This window comes from Erpetoichthys calabaricus, chromosome 1, assembly GCF_900747795.2.
Source record: "Erpetoichthys calabaricus chromosome 1, fErpCal1.3, whole genome shotgun sequence".
In the NCBI taxonomy this organism is placed as follows: Eukaryota; Metazoa; Chordata; class Cladistia; order Polypteriformes; family Polypteridae; genus Erpetoichthys; species Erpetoichthys calabaricus.
Window position 1 is genome coordinate 294,367,142 of NC_041394.2, and position 22,496 is coordinate 294,389,637.

General features: G+C 37.1%; 1 protein-coding gene across 2 annotated transcripts in view; it reads right to left on the reverse strand.

Annotated features, from left to right (window-relative positions):
* The window catches only part of arfgap3 (ADP-ribosylation factor GTPase activating protein 3), a 63,966-nt gene that overhangs the window by 36,818 nt on the left and 4,652 nt on the right, over positions 1 to 22,496 (reverse strand). For both annotated transcript variants that reach the window (XM_028816923.2, XM_028816916.2), the window contains exons 2-3: positions 10,590 to 10,708; positions 3,242 to 3,314 (exon numbers count right to left, since the gene is read on the reverse strand). In XM_028816923.2, the coding sequence (XP_028672756.1) occupies positions 3,242 to 3,314; positions 10,590 to 10,708 (192 nt within the window). The remainder of the gene's footprint in view (positions 1 to 3,241; positions 3,315 to 10,589; positions 10,709 to 22,496) is intronic.

The window sequence follows — 22,496 nt, forward strand, 5'->3', positions numbered from 1 at the left end:
AACACGCTGCACCTTCTAAGGATTCTGGCACTGAGCCTAAGCGCCAGAAGAAGTTTAAAACACTCCAGGAGAAGGTTGACCAACTGGATTTGCTCCGGGAACTAAAGTTATGCTGCAGTAGTGCACCACTATGGCATTAATGAAAGCACCGCACGCTACATAAAGAAGAACGAAGCAGCGATCTGCAGTACCATATCCAAGTTTTTATGATAGTGCCAAAAAGGTAACGACCGTAAGGAATAAAAATATCGTTAGGATGGAATCTGCCTTGGCATTGTGGATCACCGACTGCAGGAAGAAGAACATCCCCTTGGACGGTAACATCATCCGTGAGAAAGCACAGAAATTGTACCAGCAGTTCGCTACAGGAGACAATGTAGCAACTTCCCATCACAATGTTCCTGAAACCTATAAAGAAAGACCAGCACGAAACCCCACCAGAAGAAGACCCATCCAAAGATTCGACTCCTCTTGAAGTGCCTGAAGAAGAGGTGCCACCTGAGGAGTTTTAAATCCTCTGCATCGTACTGCACAGCTACTTCATCATCATCATCATCATTCATCATTGGTGAGTACCCGTACATTTTACTGTATTTTAATTAAATAAAATTATTATTTACTCTACTTAAAACACAGAAAACGCGCTTGCATGAATTACAGTATGTATAGCGGTAACATCGGTATTTTACACTCTAGCACCGCGGGAGACATAGCAGTATAGTACTTTGGAGTTTGCAACGAAATTAAAGTGTTTTGGGGGCATACTGTATTTAGGGTTTAAAACTATAAAAATAGGAATTTAAAAGGCATTTTTTTAACCACATCCAACAGTTGTGGTTTTTCACAAGTCGCGGGTACTCTAGGAGCGTAACCCCCGTGAATTTTGGGGGTGTGCTGTACACCCAAGGTTTGAATACTGGGATATAGATAATATCTACAGGATGAGAAACATGTCATTCAAGAGGCATCAATACATAATTTAGGCATACTTTTATATTCTTACAAAATAGGCAAAATAAACCTTTATATATTAAAAGTACAGATTATTTTATACATCTTTGCTATATTTTCAAATATTTTAACTTTCCTTTGTATTAAAAAAATCAGTTGCAATTTAGGTGCATTACTCAAACTATTAAGATGAAAAAATGTATTGAATAATTCATGAACAGTTTTAATACATGATATAAAAATTTCAGTAATTTAAGTGTCAAGCTGACACATATCTTCTCTAACTTTGCATGTATTCACTACTTTACAGATGCCGGATTTGGTGGCTGAAAGGGTACCATTTATTTACTCCATTGCCTTCCTGGAAGACTTCAGTGCTCATATGGGGAAGGATGGAGTAAACTGGAGGGGTGGAACTGGGAGAACTGCTTGCCTGATCTGAATATGTGCAGTGAATTATTACAGGATATCTGTGCTAGTCATGGATTGTTTTCACACAAGGCTGCTCATAAGTGTACCTACTATAATTTTAGAGTACATTGAGCCAATGTAAATGACTGACTTTGGAGTCATGTTGTCTGATCTAATGGGGTTGTGAATGCTCAGGTAAAGAGAGGTGCCAAACTGTCAACTGAGCACCATTTGAGAAGCTGGCTCAGTCAGTTGCAGTGCCTGCTGGACAGACCTGGAAGACAAATACGGATAATTGAGGGGCTGCTGGAAATGCATAGCAGATGCCTCTGTTCGGAATGACTTTACCTCCCACATTCTGGGCCACTTCTCCTCCATCTTGGGAAAGGTTTGAAATGTAGAGTCCAAATGGACATGGTTCAAGACCTCAGTAATGGAGACAGCTTCAAGGACCTATAGCCAAAAGGTTGTTGTTGCTGTCATTGAGGCAACCCTAAAACACACGGAGGATAAACCCAAGTTGCAGAATGAGGCCTTCCATACAATATAAGCAGAAGGGTTAACTAGATTTAACAAAGAGATACTGACAGACCAAAAGTGACAATACCTGTGGTAGTGGCCAAAGTGAATGTTCTTGCAAACCACTTCACAAGTTAGGAAAAGTAAACTGAATGTCACCAAGACTATTCTCAGAAATGACGAAAGGAGACTTTGGCCCTAATGAGAATATCATCGACAGGAGGAAAAAGCACGCAGAGGTTCCTAGGAAAGGCAATGCTTTTCTACTATTTACACAATGAACGCACCTATATTTTTTTAAAATAAACACAGCCAAAAAACTTGGAATGGCAATTACAAGGCGTCTGTTCTTTAAAAAAAAAAAAAAATTCAGTAAATGGGCCGTTATGGTTATCACCATTTTTGATTCACAGTGCTCAAAAGGTCATTGTGATGAAGCAAACCACAAGCAGTTTGTGGAGTGACAAAGCAAGCTTCAAGACATGGGCATACTTGAGCATTCAATACTACTTTAAACAGAAGAACGAGAGTAACTGCCATGCCTGTTTTGAACAGAAACCCAAAGATGTCTAACATGATATTTGTAGGCTTACTACAATACAAAAATTTTATAAATACATGCAAGGGTTTACATATCCTCATTGTGACCTGCACAACTGTAACCACTACCATATCCACAATGTACAGTATACAAAACTACTTATTCCGGTAAATACAAAAAATAATTATTGCAAATTGTCTTAATTTGAGAAGTAATTTTTTTTTTCAAAAAAAATGTGAAAGGAATAAGACATGTTAATTGGACACTCTAAACTGGCCAAGTGCATGACTGTGCTCAGTGATGGAATGTCTTTCCAACTTGGGTTGACTCCTTTCTGTGGCATCCCTTGTGTAACCCGAGGTGACCCAATACACACTAAATTTTGAAAAAAATTAAAAATTAGCATTACATAAAAAATTCATTCACATCTTTACAAACAACACACTTCTATAGCTAGAATAAAAGAATAGCTTCTATAAACCGCTGCTTTATTTCCAGTATTGAGTCACGTTTTTCAGGATTAAACCTTATCCATTATTCAATAGCAGAAATCCAAGTACTATTACGACAACGTCTAGAAGAAAAATCTATACAGGAAGCATTTGCACACTTTGCTTTATTGACAGCTTTTTGTAAATATATGACTCACATTTCAATGACACTATAGGCCAGGAAAAATATAACTGGATATATTTACATTTTCTACAAAAGCCCTTTATTACATCAGAACAAAAAAATATAACTTCATAAACCTCTGTCTTAGCCATTTACAAGTGCTTAAAAATCTAAAATATATGAAATAAGGGAAAAAATACTTACAGCATTTACATTACCCCCAACTTGCATACACCGTAACTGAAACCAGGACCAATTAGAATCTAATTCTGTAGATCTGTAAAAATTACATTAAATTTCTATGTTAAACTAATTACAAAACATGCTAAAAATCCATGCAGCCTATTAACATGGTTTAGAAACCATTTATAAATAAAGGTGATCCAAAGGAAATGCAACTATGTTTTACCTCAAATATTCTGCACTTTGCTGATGCTATTATAATGTAATTCTTCCACAGAACATTCCTTTGTATAAAATCTTGTTTGTAATATATTTTGGAATATTCCTAAATCCTAGTAGATTTTAGATTATCATTATAGTTAAAAAAAGAGGTAAACCCACAGTCCAGTACATTTTACAATTCATTATATTTAGGATTTCCCAAATATAATTCTACAGGTTTGACATTTTGCCATTAGGATTGGGACCACCTTTATTACAGGTGTGGAATGTCATGTAGTCAATTTATCAAATGGCTGTTTGGGGGGAAAAAAAAATAAAATAAATAAAAAAGATATATCCTGAATGCTCCACAACCTGTAAAAAATGCTGCATCTCAAAATGCTCCATAATATGTAATTGTTAAAGGGATGCTTATTATGTCTACAAAATTTCCAAAGCACAGACCCTAACACCCGGCTACGTGCAATAACCTTTGTGCAAATATCTGGATTAAACCTATTCCCATGTCCAATTTTCCATATTCCTTCATAAAAGAGACCTACAACATCATCAGATTTACATGCCTTTCCTAAAAGTAGGACAAAATTACCACCCTTGGTCATTTATTTATTCATTTATTTTTTAAATTTTTATTAATTTTATTGTAATCATTCCATACAAATAGATCAATTTATAACAAAAAAAAAAAAAAAAAAAAAAATTGAAAACAAATCAAACCCCACCCCTGAGAAGGAGAGCTTAGCCAAAGAAGAATTGCTTAGGGCTTTTTAATAAGGTAACAATAAACAAAAAGAAGGTAGAAATATATATAGGTATATAAAAAATGGAGAAGGAAAATAAATGCAGTAATAGTTATTTCTCTTATTCTAAAATAATATTGATTAGATCCTGCCAGGTTTTGAAAAAGTTCTGTACAGATCCTCTAACTGAGAATTTGATTTTTTCCAATTTCAAATAATATAAAACATTGGTTTCCCACTGACTTATCAGAGGAGAGTTAGGATTCTTCCAATATAACAAAATAAATCTGCGTGCCAAAAGTGTAGTGAATGCAATCACCGTTTGCTTGTCCTTCTCCACTTCAAGTCCGTCTGGAAGAACACCGAACACAGCTGTTAATGGGTTAGAAGGGATTGTGACCCCAAGGCTGTCTGAAAGGCACTTAAAAATTTTGGTCCAAAATGATGTTAGTTTGGTGCAGGCCCAAAACATGTGACCCAGTGAGGCAGGAGCTTGGTTGCAGTGTTCGCAGGCTGGATCTTGCCCTGGAAACATTTTGAACAGTTTTAAGTGAGACAGAGGCGCTCGATATATAATTTTTAGTTGAATAATCCTATACTTTGCACATATGGAGCTCGAGTGAATTCTCTGCTTTGCTACCTTCCATTTCTTTTCTGATATATTGATTAAGAGATCTTCTTCCCAATGTCCTCTTGGGTCTTTGAAAGGTAGGGACTCTAAGATTTTATATAATGCGGAAATGGTGTTTAATTCCTCGAAATTTATATAATGCGGAAATGGTGTTTAATTCCTCGAAATTTATATAATGCGGAAATGGTGTTTAATTCCTCGAAATTCTAAATACTATCTGCCGAAAATATAATTCATTAACAGTCTTTAAGCTTAAAATAATCTTCAGCAATTTTAAGATATTAAAATAATAAAAGAAAGAACCCTGGGAATGGTTTTAAAAAGTAGTCTAGGATAAACATAGTAAATCCTAATATAATAGTATACTGAAATAGTATAAATAGTAGAAATAGCAATAAACCAAGAGTATGATGTTAAACAGTCTACATTAAGGTAGAAAAACAAAAACAAAAAAAACCCAGCCCTACTTTAATTACTTCCACACTCACGTCTATAAAAGAGGATCCAACAGCAGATGATAGGTCCTTCCCATGTCTTGACAGAATACGTCTCCTTATTAACTTTCAAAAAAGTGTCGGAAACAGCTTCTTTAGTTCCTTTTCAGCTTCCTCCTTGCTTGGAAATAGATAATATCGGTCTTGAACTTCCACTTTCAGTTTGGCGGGATACAAGAGGCTGTATTTGATATCGGCTTTCTGTAGCAACTTTTTAATCTTAAAGTAGGCTGCGCATTTTGCAGCTGTTAATGGTGAGAAGTTGGGGAAAATACGAATAAGATTATTTTCAAATATAATCTCTTACTTGTGTCTGAGAAGTGCCATCACATCAAGCTTACATCGTAATCGCTCAAAGCGGACAATAAAAGACCTAGGTTTACAGGTGCTTGATCTGTATGTGCGATAAGCAGCTGCTATCTCAATGTCGAGTTTAAAATAATCTCCAATTATTTTAGAGAGTAATTCTACTGCAAATTTCACTGGGTTTGAGCTTTCTCGTTTCTCAGGTATACCCTCAATTCTTATATTGTTTCTTCTGCACCCATCTTCCAGGGCCGCAAGTCTCCGAGTTTTTTGCATTCGGAATTCGCAGCTGTAGCTTTTTCATCAGCGTTAGACACCAATTGTTCCGCTGTTTCAACTCGAGCCGTGAATGCCTGCTTAACGTCATCCAGCTGATCTGCAACATCATTAATCTGGTCGGCAAGCATTTTCAGTTTGGATCTATTTTCTTCGATGTGTTCCTTTAATTTCTCCAACATGCCTTTAAAGTTCACGTCAAAACGTTTAAATACACACATTTCCCGGTCTTTGTTATCCTTCTTAAGCTCGTTCTTAAGCTCAATGTTCGCCTTCTTAAGCTCATTCTTGTTATCCTTCTTAAGCTCATTTATGGCCGTAGCCATGGCAGAGGCCAGTGTAGCGATCATCTCTTTCATTTCATTTCATTTCGGACTTCATGCTCAGCGAGTGGAAATGCAGCTCCTGTTACAGCAGGTGCTGCGGGCTTGCGGTGAGTAGATTAGAGCACATCCTGCAGGGCCTTTTCTAGTCTGGAATGATCCTTAGAATTCGGCGATCCATCGCGACCTGCATCACTTGCACCTTCACTCCCATTTTCACTCTCGACTGGAGACGATACAATGGAGCGGGGTCCCAGGAAATCTGCACATTCGTCTGCCTGTTCCAGGTCAGTCTCCGAAAGGCCATACCTTGCACTTGGGCCGGATGTCTGTCCAGACTTTGATGCAGCTTTAAGTTTCTTTTCCGGTTCTTTCTGACATTTCTTCTTGTTACTCATGCTTGTATATTGTAGTGTAGTAGTATATTGTAGTGGAAGTTCCTTGGTTGGATTAAAAACAGGATACCTCTAAATAATATGAAATACGTGGGAAAGTAAAGCCGCTGCTAGCGGAGCTCTGCTTCAGACGTCCATCTCCTATAACGGACGAGTCTCGATGACTATTGGTCATTTATTTATTAAGAAAAATGATCCAATGTCACAAATCTGTGAGTGGCAAAATTATGTGAATCTTTGCTTTTTGTATTTGATGTGACCCCCTTTTTGTTGCAATAACTGTGAATAAATGTTTCTGGTAGGTATTTATCAGTCCTGCACATCAGCTTGCAGGAATTTTAGCCCAATCCTCCATACAGAATTGCTTCAACTCAGGGATGTTGCTAGGTTTTCTCAAATGAACTGCACTCTTCAGGCCCTTCCACAACACTTCTATTGGGATGAGGTCAGGACTTTGACTTGGCCATTCCAAAACCTTTATTTTGTTCTTCATCAACCACTTTTTTAATAGAACGACTAGTGTGCTTGGATTTGTTGTCTTGCTGCATGACCCAGTTTCTCTTGAGCTGTTGTCCATGGACAGATGTCCTTTCATTTTCCTTTAGAATTCACTGGTATAAATCAGAATTAAATTTTCATGTGCACAGTGGCAAGCTCTCCTGACCCGGATGCAGCAAAACAGAACCCTGTATCTCTTGTGACCTCACAGACAATCACACACCTTGCCCTTGGAGTGTTCTTTGTTTGTGGACCACTACTGGGGAGAGTAACAATAGTCTTAAACTTCCTCCATTTGTGCACAGTTTGTCCGACTGTGGATTGGTGCAGTCCAAGCTCTTTATTTTTTTTAGCCTTTCCCAGCATGATGAATGTCAACAATTTTCTTTCCGAGGTCCCCTGGAATGTTCCTTGTCCGTGGCATGATACACTGATACTACACAAACATGTCTGAAGATGAAGCCCTTGATGGAACCCTGTTCTTTTAATATAAACAGGGTGCCTATTCACACCCGATTGTCATCACAGTGACTGACAACCATGACATTGACGGACAACGACTCTAATCTCACCTTCAAATTACCTGCTAGCTTCATATACTTTTGCCACTCATAGATATGCAACACCAGGCGAGTTTCCTCAATAACTAAACAACTAAATATGATATTTTTGTCTCATTTGTTTAGCTGGGTTCACCACATCTACTTTTAGGACTTGTGTGAAAATCTGAATATAGTTTAAGTCATATTTATGCAGGAATATGGAAAATTCTGAAGGGTTCACTAACTTTAAAATACCACTTTACCTGTAACTGCTGGTTTTCTTCTTAACCAATGACTTAACTAGGTGTTGATTGCCACTTTAACTTAGACACCACATTAATTTATTACCTTAATTTTGCAGGAGTGAAAATTCATCACAACACCTTTTGTAAGCAATTTTTTGTATTATTGTTTTTATATGAATTATTGTACAACACATTCAATTTGTTTAGATAAACTCATTGTTACTGGGCTCCCATTGATAGAGATGAATTTACAATAAACCAGAAGTTTAAAAGGAAAGGAATTGGGAAGCTACAAAGCAAATTTTTTGCCAGAGTTAAAGTATAAGTTGGGTATTTTTCAAGTTATTTCTTCACAAACAAATTGTGATCTAAAGTTTTTTATAATTTTTAAAAATACCCTACCTGCAGTTCATAATGGAGGCTATAGGGTACAGAGCAACACCAGAAAATAAAACCCTAAAGAATTACCGAATATGCCCACTTTGAAACAACAAAAGAAAAAAAAATATGACTTCCATATTTCCAATGATTTGAGACAAAAGAAATCTGGAAATAATCATTATATCATGAATTCCTGTTACTACATTTCTTGAGATATGTTTTGTGGTACAAATGTCTTTTGTGGGAGGAGTTCTCACATAAATATGGAAGTAAATCAACACGATAAGAAGCATGTGTCAGGAAAAGCTTACCGTGTTTTGGTCTTTTGACAGGAAACCACTTCTTTCAAACTGAACAGTTATTGAGGATGAAGACAAGTGCTAAAATGAGTGCAGAACTGGTCTTCTTATAAAAAAAAAAAAAGCTGAATCTCATAATATTGGTCTTTTTGCGGTTTGAAAAATTACATGCAGGAGCTATTTTATATACTACATTTTCGGTAAGTTTTTAAACTGTTATTTTCCAGTGGTCTATGCCCCATAGCCTCCAATATAAAATACCAGGGCAGGCAAGATATTTTTTTAAACTAGCAACTGTATATATGCCATGTTTAAGAATAAATAACTAAATTTTGAACTTAAAAATTTTAGTTCAATAAAATAAAAAATTTTGAACTTATCCTTTAAACAATTAAAACTATGCAAAATTCTTATCACTTATGGTTTTTATTTCCAGATAGCCTATTAAAAGGTTTTTTTTTTTTTTTTTGTTTTTTTTTTTTAAAATGGAGGCCCCCCACAATAATCAGACTAAGTAAATAACAGCATTTAATACAAAATCAACTCTGCCACAAAAACAAAAAGAAAGCAACATAAAGGATTGTGTTTGTTTATGAAATTGACTGTAGTCAGCATATCTTGTCCTGTGCTAGCTTCTTTTTCAAAACATGTTCAAGGTTATGAACTTCTGTCTCTCTTCAGTGCACATAATACTGTAGCTATAAAGGAAATAAGGTAGTCACAGACCTCTTACAAAGTTACTTTCCAACTTAACCAAACTAGCTTAAGCTCCTCATATTAGTTAAACAATTTAGAGGAAACATAATTGTAGACTACTATTAATATCACTCATGCTATATAACTATGCACACTCGTATCAAATGCAAGAGTTAAAAAAGACTCAAACTAGTCGAATGTCAAATGAATTACAGAAACTTTGCTACAGAGGACATTGTTTTACAGATGATAAAAGTAACAATGAATAAGGGCCTAGAGTTTTTTTCAAAAGGACTGAAGACGAATGATGACAGATATTATTGTACAATTTGATTCCTTCAATCAAAAAATTTCAAAATATGATGGAAATGTAAATGTCACTTGCTTGTCTATTTTGACTTAAAAAAATTTTGACTTTAGTTTCCACATTTACTGTATACAGTATGTGATACGCAAAAAATGTGTGTTAAACTGTTCTTCAAATAACAGTACATTATGGTAAAAAAATCACATGACAAAATTAGGCTGCACTATAGCAACAGACCTACAAAAATAAAAGATATACCTCATACTGCCCAAGTGCCAGACTGATTTTTTTTAAAACACTAAATTAGCCATTCCAGGTGAAGGCATTGAATAAGTAACATTTGACTCTTGCCAGGACATCTGACTGAAAGAAGCAGCTTTAATCATGTAACCTCCTTCTTTGTCAAAGCTGTAAATGACACAGCTTTGTTTAAGTTAGTCATATTTTTTCATAACAAAGTGTTACCTTCATGAATATACACAAAAGGCTGTCACTAAACTGACAACCAAAACTAAATTTCAGGCACCACAAAATAACAGCAGCTTTAATAAAAAAGTTTCTCTAGAAGCCAAGCTTTTCTTTTATCTTGAAGAGTTGCCCTGAGAAGTTTCACTTCATTAAAAAAATCTCACATACCCATTACCAGTTTTCATTGATTGTGAAAATTGTTCTCGGCACTCTTTGTAGCTGAAAAGCTAATTTCTAATTTGGAAAATCTTAATGATAAAGATTAACACCACACCCCAACAATACTATTTGTTTCAAGTCTGTATTTTGTTGGTTTGGATACTTGATCTATTGTGTTCCCCAAATAAATGCAAAGATGAGAAAAAAATTCTTGTACCTCCAAGACAACAAGAACAATCGATTGATAGCATTTGTAAAATAAAAAAATACATTAACTGTTTTAATAAAATATATTGTTTAGCTAACTGAATTAACAACTGAAAAAAAAACTACTGTTAATATAAGTGTCAATTTAACTCTTTTTAAATGTTGCATGAGCATATCTACCTGATAAAGGTCAAATGTACTCCCAAAGATCTGTGCGTTCCTGAGCAGTCAATACACAAAAATACACCATAGGTAATGCTTGCCCAGCTTGGATTTTTAGCTCCACAGTCAAAGCATACCTAAGAGAAAAAGGAAAATTATAAATTTATATAATTCCAACAGTTTATGGTTAAACTACATGCACTAGGAAAAAAAAAAAGATGTGTTTAGAAGAGAGTTTACAAAATGAACAATACCCAATATACACAAAAAGAGCATACAATTCACTTTCTACCTACACCAATGTATAAATGAACCAAGCAGTCACAGTCAAACATATCACCTCCCCACTACCTTACTGAACTCACAAGCCACATTCACATTACTATATTGTGGATGTGCCATTTACCTAATCTGTATATCTGTGGGATATAGAAGCAGAACTGGAGTACCCAGGAAAAAGCCCATGAAGAATGGGGAGAACATTCAATATCCATACAGTAAACGGATCACGTTTTATTTACCAAGTCTAGTTAGAACAGTGCATAACCAATAAATTACAGTGGTCTTAGTGAGATGGATTCCAAGTTAAAATGAAACTAGAATCTATATACATTTGTCAGTTGGTTTTCCTTCCAGAACTTAAGACTCTGACCTATATTTTATATAATGAAGCAGGTGTTACAAATGATAAAAAGTTGTTAAAGATAAGGACAGATGAATGTGGTCTTCCATTCACTTCTTTCTCCATACAGTTAACAGCAAATCATAGCTCACATCAAAGAGGTCCTCAACCCTGTACTACAGCAATTTAGGTAGTATGCCACATACTATAGAAGAGCCCACAAAGTATTTGTTTCATATGCTACAAAATTCCTTCCATTGTATTGCTCATTTCTTTTCCAGAGTTGTTTATAACTCATGGAAGTATTTCATTCAACTTTTTAGTCCTTTTTCTTCATTTACAAGTTCTCCATCCTTACAACTGTAGCACAATGCATGGGTTTGGAAGCCATTTTAAAGGCATTTTAATACACACAGTCAATATGTATGTGCCAAATCAAGAGATGATTTGTTTCACTCTCCAGTTAATTCAGCTGCGTTTCACACAGCAAACATTCAAGCAAACTAGAAGCAACAATAAAACACCCCATGGGCATGTTATGGACTTCTTTTTTTGGACAAAAGTTATTTCTTTTCAGGAAAAATGTTCATTTACGATTGATAAGAGCTGTGCTTTGTGCACCATTTCATTTGCAATTACCATGTGATTGGTCTACCATATACAGCTCCACGAGCAGAATGCCTATTATCTGACAACTACAAAAGAACATTAAAATTACACCCTACTTTTCATGCTTCAGAAAGGACACATTTCATCTAGAAAACTGTACACAGGATGGCAAGTTCTGGTGGAGTATATAGTGATGTACTGTATTTCAATTTCATTTAGACAGTGAAGGCATCAGATGAATTTAATTTCACTGCATGCTTATCACTGCGCATTTTCTCTCTAGAAACCTAGTAAGTGAACATCACCACTATTTAGTTTACCTCAAATTATATATCTGCTGTCTTTAGGCCTGTAAATATGTACTAGTAATGTTCACATTTACTAGATAGTATCAAAGTTAGTATGCCTGCTGGGTTTGCATTGTGCCTGAAGTGGGATCGCATTTAAAGAATGGCCACTCACCTGCGTCACTCTTGTGGAATAGTTCATCAGCTGCACAGAGCATTAGTTTCTAACTAACTCTGTACTGTATATGGTTTGATTTTTTTTTTGGATAGCACTATCCGATAATGAGGGAGAAAAGATGCTCCGAGGATGAATCAGAAGCTAGGATTCACCTGATTAACTGATACTTGTGTGAGCTGCTTTATGCAAATTCATATGTCGTGTAGGCCTGGGTAAAAATATCGATTTTCCAATTGTTATTTTTTCAACTGAACGATTCAATACTGATACGTACAAGTCTCAAGATCAATCTTGTGAATCTCTGTCCTGCTGAATTACTGTATAGATTTTTGCTTATCTTTGTTTTTGGCATCTGAGCCAGTAGATGTCGCTATTGCACCTGTTAGGCACTGGACTTTCTGCGTAAAATGCACTATACTACTTCACATAAAATGGTGTGTTGTCCTCAACTGAAAACACCACCTTTGACACTTAAATTAGATGTGTGGATATACTATGGATTCAAACAGTGCATCAGTAAAGAACATCTGTATAACAGCAGTCATAAGTTGTGCAATTCAGAAGTCAAGTATTGTTGTAACACAACAAATTTGAGAAATCTTTTATCCCCAACGTCACACAAACAATCTCAGTCAACATATAAACGAGTAGAGCCTAAATCTACACTGGAGATGGCGTTTAGCTCCAAATATCCATTTATGTCGCCTCATGCCCAAGGACAAAAAAAAAAAAAAAAAAAATCTTGAGCAGATTGTATCTGTAAAGGTAAAGTGACACTACACCGTTGTTGAAAATGAGGGCTTTCAACAAATGTTTAGAACTGTGGTATGCAATTCCAATCACAAAGCAAATGAGAGACATTATTGTATACCCAGGCTTTATGGGGATCTTAAGTAAAGCACTGCCATGTCTCTGAGGTCAGAGGAGAGAGAGTAGCCTTGGAAGCAGATTCCTACGTGACAATCACATATCACATTAAAAATGGTTGGGCACCTGTGGTGCAGATGTTGCAGATAAGACTGCTGCATGGCAGTCACACCAGGAGCAACCTCACTATATGCAGAGCTGCTAAGATGGCTTGCTGTTGTTCCAAAAACCTTTCCAGCATCTCCTATCTCCACCGTGTGACCGCATTAATCACAAGTTTGCGTTTGGTAAGTCCAGTAAATGTTGCTTTCTAATTAAGCATGTGGCTAGCTGCATTGGAAAAAAAAAGTCTTCAACATACCTCAACTGGCCAAGCAAGTGGCCAATTGTTGGAATTTTCAGAGCAGCTTGCGATACCAAAGTGAACAAGTGTGCAAAAGCAGCCAGCGTGAAGTGGCTCCATCAGCTGTACCGCATCGTTGTCAGTCACAATGGCTGGTTCTCTGTCTATTATATCCCATTCATCCAGCGTGCCTGTCAACAGGTATCAGCTCTAGATACTTGCTTTAAAACATTTACTTTTTGTCTCAGGAGGAACTGTGAGGACACATTTTTGAAATGGACTAATGTGACTGCATACAATTGACTTGCATATAATTTTAATGATTGTTACAGGAGTACTGGGTGACAATACACAGTATAATCCCTGCTAAGTATAAGGCTGCTTAGAAGCAGACCACTCAGAGTGCCCACGCTGACCTAATCCACCGTCAAAAGCACTAACATTGGGCATGCAAGTGCCAGAACTGAACTTGGATCACGATCACCTGGTCCAAAGAATCATATTTTATGTTGTAATATTTGGACAGCTGGGTACATGTATGTCATTTACCTGGGGAAAAGATGGCTCAAGGATGCATTGTGAAAAGATGACAAACGAGTTGGGGACGCACAATGCTATAGGCCATGTTCTGTTAAGAAAGCCTGTGTCCAGACATTCATGTGGACGTTAACTTGATGTAGTATATACCAAACGCCTAAACAGCTTTGCAAATCAGGTATACCCCTTCACAGCAATGGTATTTCCTGATGGAAGTAGCATCTTTCGGGTAAGCTCTGTGAACCAGACGTATAAGGTTTACATATTTAGACAACAATGAGGGAATCTTGCTTAAAAGGGGGGTGGGGGAAAAAGTAGACAGCTCACAAAGTGTCAGATTTCTAAACTAATCCAACACCTCATGAAGGCAGCACTCAAAACAGGGGCAGTAATTTTGAACTGTAAAGGGCAGAGTAGCTCTTATTAACCTGGTCCAAAAGAGCTTCTGATTACAGTGGAGCCTCAGTTAACAAACTTAATACGTTCCGCAACTGTTTGCCAACCAAAGCAATTTTTCCAATTGAAATTAATGTAAATACAATTAATCCGTTCCAGCATCAGAAATTCTGTAATTTTATTTTTTTTAAGGGTTTTTCTGTAATGCAAAATATAGAAAAAAATGTATATATCATTAGTACAAACAAATAAACTAAACTACGTAAAAGAGTACTGCATTTATCTTGTTTGTTGTATTTGGTGGCATAGGTGGATGGCGGAGGAAGAGGAGAAGGAAGCTACTGTTTTGAAGGGGAATCCCCCTCCGTAAAAAAAAAAAAAAAAAAAAAAAATCGGGTAACACTGATTCGGGTGTTTTTTCACATCGCAATTCCTTTTGTTTGGGCACAAGAAAGCGATCTAATAAGACTCATCTTTTTCTTTGCTGCAGAATTTTTCTAAAATGCGATATTGCATTGTCATTCATTATGTTAATTGCCCTATTAGCCACAACTTTGTTAGGGTGGTGCTTCTCAATAAATTCCTGCACATCATTCCACTTATTGCAAATTTCCTTTATCTGAGCACTGGTAATTTCCTCTCTAACCTCCTCTTCCTCTGATGAATGCTCTTCCTGTAAGGCTTTCACCTGTTCTTCCTATAAGGCAACCAGCTCTTCTGTGGTTAGTTCATCTCGATGGTCCTCCATCAACTCCTCCACGTCAGCATCACTGACCTCTAATCCCATACTCTTACCAGTGGACACGATTTCATTCACTACTTCGGCAGAGCTCTCTGCTTCAAATCCCTCGAAGTCTTGGACACAACTTGGCCAAAAGTTTCCTCCAGGCAGATTGCAATGTGCGGGAAGAGACCTCACTCCAGGCTTTGTCAATGAGGTTGATGCAGTGGAGGATGTTAAAGTGTTCCTTCCAAAAAACTCGAAGGGTCAAATCAGTTTCATTAGTGACCTGGAAACACCTGGAAAACTGTGCCTTCATGTATAGCTTCTTGAAACTGGAAATGACCTGCTGATCCATTGGTTACAGTAATGGAGTAGTATTAGGTGGAAGATATTTGACATTGATGAAGTCATACTCTATATCCAGGTCTTCCTCCAAATCTGGTGGATGCGCAGGAGCATTATCCATTAACAGAAGACATCTAATAGGAAGATTCTTTTCCTGAAGATAATTTTTGACAGTTGGGGCAAACACTTCTGTCAGCCAATCCATAAATAAGGTCCGAGTTACCCATGCCTTGTTATTTGCCCTCCATTGTACAGGCAGTTTAGACTATCACATTATTGCGCCTAAAGACGCGGAGATTTTCAGTGTGGTAGACGAAAAGTGGCTTAACCTTAAAGTCACCACATGCATTAACGCAAAATAAAAGTGTAAGCCTGTCTTTCATAGGCTTGTGACCGGGTAGTGCCTTCTCCTCTTGGGTGATGCAAGTTCTTCTGGGCATTTTTTTCCAGAATAACCCTGTCTCATCGCAATTAAACACTTGATGCGAGACATAGCCTTCACTTTCAACAAACTCCGCGAATTCATCCACAAATGCTTTTGCTGCGGTTTCATTTGAACTTGCAGCCTCCCCGTGTCTTATAACACTATGAATTCCACTTCGCCAGCGAAAATTATCAAACCACCCTCTACTCGCTTTAAAGTTTCGCTCGTTGGCACTTGTACTGGGTGTTTCGATCAACAAATCACTGTGTAACTGCTTAGCCTTTTCACAAATTATTGCTTCGCTAACACTATCTCCAGCCAGCTGCTTTTCATTTATCCAAATTAGCAGCAGTTTTTCCACTTCTTCTAGCACTTTAGACCTTTGTTTTGTTAACACAGTCACTCCTTTAGCCACTTCAGCCGCTTTAAATGCCTCTTTGTTCTTTAGAATTGTACAGACCGTCAATTTCGGCATGTTGTATTCCTTTTCGATGTTGGAAACACGAATGCCATTCTCGTGTTTTGCTATAATTTCTCTCTTTACTGCTACACTAACACGTTTCCTACTGCCACTATCATTAACACATTTCTCTTTCTTAGGTGCCATAACAAGTAAATATGCAAATAAAAAATAACATCGAAACTGAAAAAATAAAAAAGTAACGTTAGTGAACGCAACACTCAGAAAAGCAATGTTTACAGCAAGCACATCAAAGCACAAATGAGCATGAAAGCACAAAAACCGGTCTGTGCTTGCATTCGTTATCCAAATTTCGGTCGTTAACCAAGACAAAAATTGTTCAAAATAAAAGTTTGTTAACCAATTTGTTCGTTAAGTAGTGCGTTCTTTAACTGAGGTTCCACTGTACAATAAAGTGTCTACAGCTAAAAAGTACCCTAAAAAGACTATCAAACATTTAAATGTGTGTTAGAGCACATTGAATGTGATGAAAATAAACATATCTTGCACCAAGTGAAAACCATTTTGTTAACATCAGATTATATATTAGCAATCAAAGACATCAATGGACTAGTGATAAAAGTGAGCAATATGTTGTCACAGTTGCTGTATATGTTCTCTGTTGTTCATTTACAATAGTGTCAAGAGTTGAGGTGGGGTTGAAAGAACTAGCATCTAGGTTTATGAAAACATGAATTGTAAAATATGTGTTTGAAGCAAACAATGTGTAACACCCTGTTTAATGAGGTGGAAAGGACAGGCATTAAGGGAGGTGATAAAGAAAAACCACTGGAGATATATATTTTAGTACTAAAAACACCCAATTCAACAAATCTGCCTAATGACACCATGCACGGATAAGGCTGCACAACATCCACCTTCTGATGCCACATCTAAATAAATAAAGCAAGTTAACTTTACTGTTTAACTGAAAATGCAAACATACCCTGCTAGAATATAGCCATAACATTTTAATAAGTATTATACAACTAGACTACAATGCTCATCTAAACTCTACTTGATGCTGTCATTCCATATAGTAATGCAATAATCAAAATGACAGAAAGATAGGGTAGCAGATAAAAGCACATATCAAACATGCAGAGCCAAGTAGCTCCAGTGGTCTACAGTTGTGTGTGTCTGTCAGTCTGTCTTTCTGTTCTGTCTGTCTGTTCTGTCGCCATGCTCATTACAATTTGTGCTAATGAGCACCCAATATGAAAACAACAATTTTATCTTTTTATTTTCTCTCCCATGAAGTTTTCAGTTTAGTTTCTTTTGCTCTCTCCCTGAAACCCCAGGGTTTTAAAGTGCACTGTCTGGAAAAATTGGAGGCTGGTATTTTAGGAAGAAGCCTTGTGGGCAAAGTCTTTGCAGTGACGGATTTCTCCGCTACTCACTTCAAACTTTATAGACAGCAGAGCCCAGACATTCTTCTTTGAGAATCACATCAGACCCTCACAAGACTATCTTCCAGTAGAATAACATACCTTGCCACTTTGCACAAATTATTCAGGAATGGCTTGAGAAACATGATGGGAGTTTCAGATGTTGCCCTAGCCTCCAAATTTCCCAGATCTCAATCTAGTCGCCCATCTGTGGGATGTACTGGAACAACAAGGTTCAACCTGCAGTATTCCGAGGTCTTACAGAGTGCATGCCTCAGCAGGTCAGAGCTATTTTGGTGACACACAGAGGAGCAGGAGCACATTAGGCAGGTGGACATGTACTCTTCTGCTAAATAAATCTTAGGCTGGAGAGGTCTACTAATTTTTTAAATTGGAGATGACCCACTTAAACGTTTTCCAATGCTGTCTCTGTCCTAGTGTCTACATAAATGCAGAAGGAAGTCCAGTTTCTGTATTTTATCTTGCCTGAAGAAGGGGTCTTAGCTGCCGCAAAACTTTACACATTATAGTCTGTACAGTTAGCCAGTAAAAGTTGTCATTTTGCTTGACTTCTCATTGTTTCCATAATAAAAGTAAACTAGGGAGTAATTCAGTTTTCTTGAATAACATACTGAGATCATCCATCCATTCCATCCATTTTCCAACCCGCTGAATCCGAACACAGGGTCACGGGGGTCTGCTGGAGCCAATCCCAGCCAACACAGGGAACAAGGCAGGAAACAATCCTGGGCAGGGTGCCAACCCACCGCAGATCATAATAAATTTTTAATTGCTGAAGCTCTCTCTCAGAATTTATTTATATTATCTTTATCAGAAACCTAGTTCATTCCTGGCTAAAGACATGTTAGAGACTCGAACGAAAGCATGCTACATCACTACTGTAGCAGTTTGCAATATTTCCCTCATTTCAATCCACAAGAAGAGCAATTTCAAGTACATTTGAAGAAGTATTTTGTCACAAAACTCACTGAAACACTGGCATATACAGCCATGTATGTTGTATCAAAGAAATACCATAACCTCTAACTGTGACACTGCTTAAAACTATTTATGCTTGGGTGTAGGTCATTGCGGCTTTCAATTTGTAATCGAAGCTGAAAAGTGATACTGCTCTCATCATTATCAACATATGTTTTCTATAGTAATGACATACACACTGAGGTTGAAGTTTTGACATAGACTGTTCAAGAGACTATAATGTGAATTATAGAATCACCTCTAATTAAGCTCTCTACCCTGTCTTGAAGGTGAGGATCACATGTTTGTTCACATAAGTTCCTTATTAAATATCATGATTTATATATAAATAAAAAATTAATTGCTATGGTTTTGATAAAACTCAATGATACATGTTTTTAACTGAAGATGGATTTTGTGGTAATTATCCCATAATTCAGCCAATGAATTAATCTGTTAGTCAGAGATCTAAGTATACATTAGGTTTATAAGTTATGTTGATGATACTATTGCATGCTGAGCAGGTGACAAATATGAAGTACTACTGACCATGAGCAACTTGGATGTATCTGAAACACTTACTTTCAGAAGAGCTAAATTAGGGAAACATTCAAGAATGCTACAGTATTGAACCAGTGTGTTCTGGTTTCATCCATAATAGTATGACCTTGGCTGAAAGTGAACTGATTCTAATAATAATAATAATAATAATAATTCATTACATTTATATAGCGCTTTTCTATACAACATGTAATGGTATATTAGGTGGTACTTTGGCTTATTTATTATTCTCCAAGACTCAATTCATTGTCTACAGAGTAGTTTGAGTGCAAGCATTAATCTGAACACATTTAAATGTATCCATATCTAATAGAACGTCCGTCTGTCTGTCTGTATATTCCCAATACAATCCTACACCCTTTGACGAATCCAGACCAAATTTGGCATAGTTGCTGTCTAGGACCATGGCGGCAATATGGACTACCTTGGAACCCAAGATTATGAACCAGGGCTCTCGGTGTGTTTTTTTTTTTTTTTTTAAAACCTTTGCTGTACAGTTTGCACACCACTGCCACCTGCAGGCTCAGATCAAGTAAAACATCCAAAAGCCATATATCATGCCCAGAGCCTAACATTACTTATTTGGGCAACACCATATGCTGCTTCTATCTAATTTAATGATATAAAAAAAAGAGCATTGTGTGCTTTTGCAGTAGGATGTTGGGTCAGCAGTCCACCTTGAACTAAGAGGATGAGTTGGACATGACAGAGTTCATAGTTAGACGCTTCTTCCCACTTCACATCACATCACATACCCCCCCACCACTCACTGCAGGTGATCTCTGTGCTGTAAAGTCAAAGAGAGAAACAACGGTCTTAGATATTGATGCTCGTACTTCTAATGGAAAAGCCACAGAAATTGTGTTGCAATGACTAAATCTACTGCTCCATGCTCTTGTGAATTTCCCATTGGGATTAATAAAGTATCTATCTATCTATCTATCTATCTACATATTAATACGTCGGTTTAATACATAGGATGCCAACCCTTGTATATATCTACTTACAGAGGCACTCAAATCATAGGGTTACTTATGTACTAAATGGAAAACATATTTTTTTTTTTTTTGGAATCTGATCCCCTACATCTTTGAAAAAGTATGAATATATATCTTTTCTGTCTGTAGCAGCTCTCAGAAAAATTGAGAAGTGTAAGTAATGTTGAACCTAGATCATCTGACTTCTTAGACAGACATTCAAGTACCAAAATGAAGAGACTTACTAAATTTTTACATACATTTGCAACTTTTGTTTTCTTACTACAGCAGAAACCCAATTTAGCATTTCTATGTTTAACTTTTTTCGACTTTTTACATTTTTGAATAGTGAGTGGATATGATGACTTTTTTTCAGAAGAAACGTTAATTTTGGAAAAAAGGGACTGTTTGTGTTATAGTTAAGCTTCATTTAACAAATATTTCTATATAAGTAATTTACTTTATTATAAACAGTGCTACAGATTTTATATGTGTGCTGTACCTTTATTGCAGCAAATTAAAAGAAATATATATATATATATATATATATATATATATATATAAAAACACTAAATTTTTTTATCTATTAATTATGTAGTAATTGTTGGCTGGGATTTGCTCCAGCAGACCCCCATGACCCTGTAGATAGGATATAGCAGGTTGGATAATGGATGGATGTTTCTTCAAAAAACCTTTGTATGATACACAGCAACAAATAATAAACAGTACAAATCTTTAAAAAAGCCTATTGTGTACTAAGCAGCAATTTCAAATTTGTCTTTTTCCAATTAAAAGTGTTAGCTGCTGCATTTTAAACAAGCTCGCTGTCCAACCTCAAGCAGTGTCCATTTTAATTTAAAGGACAAAATAAAGCTCTGAATTCCTTAAAGTAGTTTTTCTTGCCATTTGTGTAGGTGCATAGGACGACTTCTTGGATTACCTTTTTTTCAGTTTATTACTCCACTTTCTTTAACATAAACACAGATGTTTTATCTGTATGCAAAGGGATGCAAGTCCTGTGTGTCAAGTATGCTCAACCTGGCATAACCAACATGGTGATAAAATGAGTGCCACCATCTGAAGTCATTCAAACACAGTATTTCAGATTACACTGGCAAACATGTGTGTTCTAAAATTAGTAGAAACTGTACTTCGTGCCAGACATATAATTAAAATGTCACAGAAAATGCTGACCAGCTGCTCAACACATGAGTTGTATGCATGACCTTGGATGCTGTCTGTACCTTTAGCTTTGCAAGTGTTCATTTTCATCAGAGACTTATTGGTTTTGTCTATGAACAGGACAAGAACCTGGAACACGTGGAGGAGCTTGTTCCGCTGACTGGCTGGGTGCTATTGGATCTGAAGCAAGCATATAAGTATTTCAAATGTTAATCACATCTAGTAAGGACTGTTAGACAGATAACTTTGATCTTATGGTCTGGCTCATTACCTTACAACATGTATCATTGAGATGAACTGTTAGATCAGTTTTATATCTAAATTTTGTATAGTTTAATGACAGTTCTAAGTTATTTTTTCCACAGCAACATAAATACATTCTAATTCTCAAAAATACACCATTTATTCAAAATCATATGTAGTGATTTTTTTTTGGACATTTCATATGAATCCATCCATCCATCCATCCATCCATCCATTGTCTCCCGCTTATCCGAGGTCGGGTCGCGGGGGCAGCAGCTTGAGCAGAGATGCCCAGACTTCCCTCTCCCCGGCCACTTCTTCTAGCTCTTCCGGGAGAATCCCAAGGCGTTCCCAGGCCAGTCGAGAGACATAGTCCCTCCAGCGTGTCCTGGGTCTTCCCCGGGGCCTCCTCCCGGTTGGACGTGCCTGGAACACCTCACCAGGGAGGCGTCCAGGAGGCATCCTGATCAGATGCCCGAGCCACCTCATCTGACTCCTCTCGATGCGGAGGAGCAGCGGCTCTACTCTGAGCCCCTCCCGGATGACTAAGCTTCTCACCCTATCTTTAAGGGAAAGCCCAGACACCCTGCGGAGGAAACTCATTTCAGCCGCTTGTATTCGCGATCTCGTTCTTTCGGTCACTACCCATAGCTCATGACCATAGGTGAGGGTAGGAACATAGATCGACTGGTAAATTGAGAGCTTCGCCTTGCGGCTCAGCTCCTTTTTCACCACGACAGACCGATGCAACGCCCGCATTACTGCGGATGCCGCACCGATCCGCCTGTCGATCTCACGCTCCAT